The following is a 7,924-nucleotide window of genomic DNA, read 5'->3' as shown; positions in this document are numbered from 1 at the left end:
CTCTTCAGATCTTGTAGTCGCATCCTTAAAAATATACTCATTCCGTGTCAGCTGATAAGTGCCAAAATATACGTATTTTGGCCCTCCAAATTATATTTACTAGTCTTTTATATTTGTCAATTGATATTTATTTTGCATTTTTATGTTTACAGGTTGCTCGAGCTCGATTTTCATGATTTTTGGGTAAAGATGGAAGTTAACAAAAGTTTTGAATTGAAGTGCGAAATACATTAGAATTTGGTGATCAATTTAATATTAAACAAAATCCAAGGGACCACTGTGTGATTAATCCATTCAATCCTATAAAACCAACCTTATTTACCCTACTGTCGTCAGCAGCTTTTGGACGACTTCTTCTGTCCGTGGAAAAGAAAACAAGTTACAGAAAGGGGCTGCGGCATATTGTTAAGTATTTTGTTTCTTCAAGTTTTTAATGTTTTGTTCAATTACTCGCATTTTGATAACTCGTTTTTAATTTTTGTTCTTAATAAAAGTTGTTTATCTATTTTTGTTTAGTTTGAATCTCTTATTTATTTTCTGTATCGCGTAATATAAGTATGTTTCAATTTAGGGTTTCTTTTGCTTCTTGCTTCTTGTTTAATAATGAGTGAGTAGTCGTACATGTAGGGTCGCGGGGTGATTAGCACGTTGTGACCGGTTCGGGTACTACTCCTATTTTCAAACACTGAATCAGATAATTTTAGATTGGTAAAATACTTCCCGCAGACAAACCAGGGCATTGTCGGAGCCCATGTGAACGGGAGAATGGGGTCCAAAACTCATTCTCCGCTGCGCATGGGTAAACGGCGACCATATGGTCTCGCATCTTGCGGGGTATCTTTTCCAATCCAAAGTTAAACGTTTTTAAAAACACCGAATAGAGCAGATGAGTCCAGGCCGGTTACGAGTGCTATGAACCTTACGACCGTACCTCTTTTAATTATTTGAAAAATACAATCAATTTCTAGGTTTTAATTTAATCTCAATCAAAACAACAAAGGGTGGCTACCTAAGAGCCAGATTAATTAGTAACAACCCGAGTTTTTAGTCAGCACACATCACCGTCCTTAGTGGATTCGACTTCGGTCTTACCGGGTATTGTGCTACATCGATCTCCGCCCTACGCTTGGGGCAACCCATTATTTTAGGTCTAGAAATCGGTCAAGCATCAGCCAAATGGACTAAATTGTAGCATAAAAACAAGCTTCCCAAATGTGTTTTTCCAAGTTACTGAAACTATTGTCGAACCACCAACACAAAAGATCCGCTATGGAATGCGGGCAAACCCATGAAGTGTGCCACCAATCCAAGATTTGGGTCCAAATGTACCAAGAGAACTGACAGTGAAGGAATAAATGGTTGGGAGTTTCCAAATGCAATAAGCAAAACGGGCATAAAGAATCAGCTAGGGCAATATTCCTGCTCATAAGAACAGATCGAGTGGCCAACCTTTCCTAAACTGCCTTCCACGTCAAAACTTCCACCTTAGGGGGACAAATGTTTTTCCACAGGGAGCTCAGGATAGGATTTCGAATCTGAGTCTGCATTTCCCACTGCTCATAAATTGATCTTACCGTAAAGTTCTTGTTACTCATCCATTTCCATATCAGAGAGTCAGGTTTGGATGGATCCATGTGATACGACTGCAATCTTAGTTTTAGATTCCTTAGCATTAGCTTCTCCCTGTCACGCAAATCCCTTCTAAACTACAGCCCCCAAATTCCGTTACCCACCCTTTCCAACCAAAATGTTATTGACAACCTCTTCTTGTTGAGTGGATAATAGAAACAACCTGGGGAAGTCTTCTTTGAGTGTTTGAGGACCTAACCATCTATGGTTCCAAAAGTAAGTATTCTGACCCGAGAACACTTGGATTTTGAAACCCTCTTGCACAATTCCTCCAATACTTGACCCGGGATCACCAATCGAACAAATGTCTTTCCAAATGGAGGAGATTGAACCTCTCACAGGGCAGACCAGCAACCAACTCCTCTGGTCCAGCCTATATTTATCTCTCACCACTCTCACCCATAAGGAATTGTTGTCTTTGTGGAATCTCCACCACCATTTAGCAAGCAATGCTAAATTTTGTTGCAAAAATCTCTTCACCCCTAAGCCTCCATTTTCTTTCTTCTTTGCTATACTCTCCCATTTAACCAAATGAAGTTTCTTCTTGTCAATACTATCACCCCAAAAGAATTGACGCTGCAATTTTTCCAATTTTTTTGCCACAGCCACTGGCATTTTGAAAATAGACATAAAATAAACAGATAAGTTGGACAAGTTGGAATTAATTTGATTGAGTCTTCCTCCAGAGGACATAGATCTACTTCTCCATAAGCTCAGTTTCTTTTGGGTTCTATCAATCACAGGTTCTCAAGTCTTCACATTCCTTGGATTTGCTCCCAAAGGCAAACCAAGATATTTGATTGACAGGACTTCTACTTTACACCCCAACACTTGAGCAAGGGCAAGCACTTCACTACGATTCACATTTACACCACACAGAGAGCTCTTTGAAAAATTTACCTTCAAACCCGACATTAACTGAAAATTCCTTAAAATCCTCTTGATATTACACATCTCTTCCATATCATCATTGCAGAAAAGGATCGTATCGTCCGCGAATTGAAGACGTGATAACACCAAACCATTGCGACCCATCTCCACCCCTTTAATAATTCCTTTCTCCTTTTGCTCTTTCCAATATGATGTTGAGAGCCTCTGCTACTATATTAATTGAAGAGAAAAGGGGATATAGGGTCTCCTTGTCTAATGCCTTTCTAAGAAATGAACTCCTTTGTCGGCAATCCATTGATTAGGATAGACATCGAGACCGACGAGCAACACTCTTTGATCCATATTGGTCGGACAGTACTTATGGACAGTGCGATTGAGTGCAAAGGTCACAACATTTATTTCAATAATGGATTAGGATAGACATCGAGACCGACGAGCAACACTCTTTGATCCATATTGGTCGGACAGTACTTATGGACAGTACGATTGAGTGCAAAGGTCACAACATTTATTTCAAATTAGACGGCCCTACCACCTAAATATGGACACCATCCCCTAATTAACCACAAATCTTGACAATACCATGATTGAGTTTTCTAGAAAAAAAATATTAGAGTGTACACTATTAGAAAAAGTATATTTGGCGACGAAATTTCGGAATGCCCGGGTTCGAAACCTAAGAGATGCAAGAAAGTGGAATTATTTTTCTCATATAAAAACGTCTTTAGCAACAAAATTTTTTGTCTCGAATGAATCACCTTTGGTGAGGAAATTTAATTTCGACGTCAATTGTTAACCTCTGGCTTCCTCTCCAAATTAAAGGAATAATTGGCGACAATTTTTTTTCCATTGCCAGGGTCTTTCGCATGAAACTTCCGGCGATGGAAATTTTTTTTTATTACTAAAAGTAACAATTTATTAGGAATAGAGAAAAGGAATCCAACCAAAAGTTGGAAATACAGCCTGAGAGGACAAAGCCCAATACACACCGGAAGGCCTAAAATGCCCAAATCAAAACAGATAAAGCTCGGCCTAAAAAACCCAAATCTAACAATGAAGCTCAACCCAAAGAAATCTCAAAACCTAACCCTAAGAGCGCTGTTGCCTCCCGAACCAGATAGTATACCCAACATCGCCGGTCAGCCACCGTCAAACCCTCCAAGCCACCACTGACCGACCCTCCGAAGATGCCATCCCGGAACCCATACATGCCAAACTGCCGTGGATGCTACCCCTGCCGCTAGGCGAGTACCGGGCCATCCAACAACGATCGCGGCGGGAGCCACGCCAACCACAACATGCAATCCGTAGAAATCCATGCTGTTAGGCATGATTGGAAGACCCAATAGAGATACGACCCGGCATGATCCGCGAAGAATTTTTTTCGTCTCCAATTAACTTGGAGACGAAATATGATGCTTTAGTGACGAAAATAATTCCTCACCTATTATTTGATTTTTTGTAGTGTAACTGTTACAAAATACTAAGTTCGATTCAAAAAGATTGCCCAATTTACAAAACAAAAACTTTAAAATAAATCTTTTGTTAGGAAAAAAAAAAAAAACTCAAACTTTTTGCCTTTAGGAACTATTCCGTAAATCTCAGCTAAAAGAAAAAAAATAGTGCTTACATCAATTTGGAGAGTGGAGAAATCAATTTTATTTATTAAAATATATTTAAAATTTTCTTGATAAAAGTTCTTGTATTTTCCTTGGTGGGTCCCAGTAGTATTGACCTAAGATGCATGCATAGACCTGAGAGGATCTGGATTCTATTTGTCCGAAAGACAAGTCCGACCTCTATAAATTATGCCGCAAGCACTGGCCTAAATGCAGTACCCCATTAGCATTCCTCCTCCTCCTCTCTCTCTCTCTCTCTCTCTAAAATTATTGTGGTGGTGTTGGAAGATGAAGAAAGGGTACTCTTGTGCTTCACTACTGTGTGCTCTGGTTGTGGTGTTGGCGGTGCTAGCGGAAGCACAGGTAACTGAGGCGGTGACGTGCAGCCCCTTGGAACTGAGGCCATGTCTTGGCGCACTCACGTCGTCGCAGCCGCCAACAGCAGATTGCTGTGACAAGCTGAGGGAGCAGAAGCCTTGCCTCTGTGGGTACATCAAGAACCCTAACCTCGGCCAGTTTGTCAACTCTCCCAACGCCAGGAGGGTTGCCTCCACTTGTGGTGTCCCTTACCCAACTTGCTAGAATATTTACAAATCCCAAAACCAAAAGGAAAAATAAAGAGAGTATCACTATTGGCATGAAAGTGAAAGAAAAATGGATATCACTGCCTATCTACATGCTTGTGAACTTGTTTTAAGAATACAAAAAAAAAAAAACAACAACAACAACTCTACCGGTGGGAGTGAGTCGCCGGCAGAGTCGTCGTTGCGTCTGTCATGTCTTTTTTTGCTAGCTAGTTGTGTCAGCTACTACAAGTTATGTATTATGAGAAAACAATGGAAAACATGTCGTAGTGCTACTCTCCTTTCTAGTGTTTCCAGATCTGTCTCTATTTATTTTTTTTTGGCTGTATACAAGTGCTAATTAGGGCCATCTTTCTCTAGGTGCAACGTAGCAATCAAAAAAAGACTTGAAATCATGGGTCAATCTGACCTTAATTAGTCTTAATTTTGTCAGTGCCAATGTTTGATTGGTCTTATCTATACGTTAGTGCTGCCCAAAAGAATGTAGAAAGTGACATTAATTTACAGAGTAGTCGGATACTAATGGACAATATGGTTGAGTGCAAGGCCACAAAATTTATTTCAAATTAGACGGCCCTACCTAAGCACAAATCTCACGTTGCGGTACAAACTATAACATGCATGATTGAGTTTGTAGTAATAACTGAGTGTAACAGTTACATTAATAAAGCCGCACGTTTTAATCTCTCGTAGCTAGTCAAGGTATGTGCAACTTGATCCGGATATCCGGTTATCAATAAAAAAGAGAGAGCTGATAATCAGACTAATAGACACACATTCAAGGACGGCCGCGGGTCTTTAATATTGGATGGGCGAACATTAAATATTGCTATCACACACTCCAGAACCATCTTTACGGTAACTTTTTTCAGCAATATGTTGAAAGACATTTCGTATGAATCTTACCAAGACGAAAACTGAACTTTTATAGCTTGTTCAGTCAATATCTCATTTAGTGGGGAGTGGCCACCAGAATCCGAGACTTCCGGCATCAATATTTCGGGTGTGGTCGTCTATATAATTCAGATGAACTCGCATAACGAGTACGGAAATTCGGATCTGTTTTCCCGTGTGCGACCATGTAGACAACTTGATCGAAGAAGAAGTACGTCGAAGCACTCTTTCCAATGCCCCGAGCTCAAATGATTTACATGCTAGATTACTCCACCCAAAGTTAAAAGCAACCAACGTATGGTGCAAATCTTGCCAATCTTGGGTGTAAATTCTATGATCAGCCTCTAAAATTCTTTTGAAGATCGTGACTCTAGTGCAATTCATACTGTGCTCCTGTTCTTCCATAATATTTCTTGCGTCGCTTCTCTTACTTAGGTTTTTTAACCCAAAACCAACTTGGGTCTTTTTTGCATCGTGCATGGGAGAGATTATTGGGATTATGTAGCTTTGAAATCAAATATATAGTTAATCCGGAGATCATTCAAAGTGCCATGATATGATCCAGACCCTCGTACCTCAAAATACGCACACAAAATACCTCTTATTATGCTCCTTGTTTTTAATGACTTGGCTTTGCATTTTGTCCAACCCTTTGGCCATACTCAGTGGCGCGTCTTCCGTTCCTTGTGATCGCCCCTCATTTTTCTGATGTGTTCATAGCAAGCCGCTCCTTCAACGAACCTTGAAAATGAGAACATTCTAAGGAATATTTAATTTCGTTAATGTATTCAAAAGTTACCACAGCACCATTAGGGCTTCGAGCATCAAAAACATCATTTTATCCGCGTGTTCTTCGTGCATGGCTAACCATTTCATATATAACAACTTAATTCGTTTGGAAACAAATACACTAGACCGTTGTTACCAGTAGGTTTGGCTTTTGAAGACATTGGGAATCCAACAGGTTCGAAGACATTGGGAATCTTGCATACAAAATCACATGTGGGTGGGTTCCACTTTATGTGAGAGAGACGTTACAAATTATCATTGTATTGAGAATTTTCTCTGTATTGTGTTTCTTACTGCTGGTGAGATTTTGTATCGGGTAGTGCTTCTCTTTTTTTGTTCAAACAGAATAGTTAAAATTAAGTTACGCGAATAAGTTCAAGGTGCAACAACTACAAAAATAAAAGATAGAAAACCCAGGCAAAACAATGCCTACCCTAAACTCTAAGATGCCCCACACCAAGGGCATCTGCCATAACGAATTCCCTTGCCGCGAAGGGAACATTCCTAGTAACAATAAGGTCATCCTCTTGTTGAGAACCAAGGTGTGCCAGACAATCCACTGTCTGGTTGGCTTGACGGAATATGTGGGAGAAGGAGGAGTTGGTCCCAGCTGCGACTCTTCTAGCTTCCTCCACAATATGACATTGAGGATGGTCCGGAGGAGTACCTTTTTTTCTCGGCAAAACGAAACATATATATAAACTCGAAAGGGTATATCGAGGGGGCTCGAGTGACGAAAGCTAAACAAACTTATACAAACAATCAGCAAAAGCAGAAAAACAAAACAAAAAAGCCACGCCCCTTACAATGACTTCCAACAGAAAATTGGAGGAAAAAACAAACACCTCATACACCACTGCAAACAATCTTTACAGTTTCAACATTCTAATTCCATCCAAAAAAAACCTTAAAGTCCTCGACCGTGTACACCTTAATGTTGAACTTTGCCTTTATCCACATAGCAACTCTAGCTTTAATCTGCTCGCCCACAACCCCAGCTCCTGATGTGGCGTTGTCCGGAGGAGTACCTTGCTGGAGATACTGAACCGCGACACTGGAATCAGATTCAATCTTTACATTAGACATGCCTTTGTCAAGGATAATCTGCAATCCTCTGTAAAGCGCCCAGATTTCAGCTTCTAGACTGCTACTGCTCTCAGCCTTCCCATAGAATCCAAGGATCCAACTGCCACTGCTATCTCGGAAGACTCCCCCAAAGCCAGACTTTTTTGGATTGTAAAAGCTTCCATCTGTATTAAGCTTAATTTCACCTGCCAAAGGTAAATGCCACGTAATTACACGATCACGGCAGAGCATGTTAACCTGTGAGGCCTTAAAAGCCTAGAATATCTCCTAATCATACAAAATATATTTATAATGAATATATAAAAAAGAAAGAAAGCAGAAACTAAGAAAATTAATCTTCAGTCAATTGATATCAGAGGCGTGTTGAGTACAGTTCTGAAATCGATTGTTTCTTCTCGTGTGAACGTTGAATAGAATACACCGTTGCTATCG

At 40.1% G+C, this 7,924-nt stretch overlaps 2 protein-coding genes across 2 annotated transcripts; one reads left to right on the top strand and one right to left on the bottom strand.

The window, feature by feature from the left end:
• The first annotated feature begins 4,357 nt into the window (after positions 1–4,357).
• LOC131303647 (non-specific lipid-transfer protein 2-like) lies at positions 4,358–4,998 on the top strand. Its single transcript, XM_058330608.1, has one exon. It carries the CDS (start codon positions 4,428–4,430, stop codon positions 4,719–4,721), a length of 294 nt encoding a protein of 97 aa, XP_058186591.1. The 5' UTR covers positions 4,358–4,427; the 3' UTR covers positions 4,722–4,998.
• Positions 4,999–6,840: 1,842 nt separating this feature from the next.
• On the bottom strand, positions 6,841–7,723 carry LOC131302837 (uncharacterized). Its single transcript, XM_058329631.1, has 2 exons — positions 7,313–7,723; positions 6,841–7,035 (listed from the first exon to the last, which is right to left on the bottom strand). Exons 1-2 carry the CDS (start codon positions 7,721–7,723, stop codon positions 6,841–6,843), a joined length of 606 nt encoding a protein of 201 aa, XP_058185614.1.
• Positions 7,724–7,924: the final 201 nt, after the last annotated feature.

The sequence above is a fragment of the Rhododendron vialii genome, chromosome 10a, assembly GCF_030253575.1.
Source record: "Rhododendron vialii isolate Sample 1 chromosome 10a, ASM3025357v1".
Lineage (NCBI taxonomy): Eukaryota > Viridiplantae > Streptophyta > Magnoliopsida > Ericales > Ericaceae > Rhododendron > Rhododendron vialii.
This window is presented reverse-complemented; position numbering and strand designations above follow the sequence as displayed.

Bases quoted from the DNA above. Each gene is read 5' to 3' on its own strand.
- LOC131303647 (XM_058330608.1), top strand. From the start codon at position 4,428: ATGAAGAAAGGGTACTCTTGTGCTTCACTACTGTGTGCTCTGGTTGTG.
- LOC131302837 (XM_058329631.1), bottom strand. From the start codon at position 7,723: ATGCTCTGCCGTGATCGTGTAATTACGTGGCATTTACCTTTGGCAGGT. The intron at 7,036-7,312 runs GTTTTTTTTGGA...CATATTGTGGAG, and splicing joins ACACGGTCGAGGACTTTAAG to GAAGCTAGAAGAGTCGCAGC.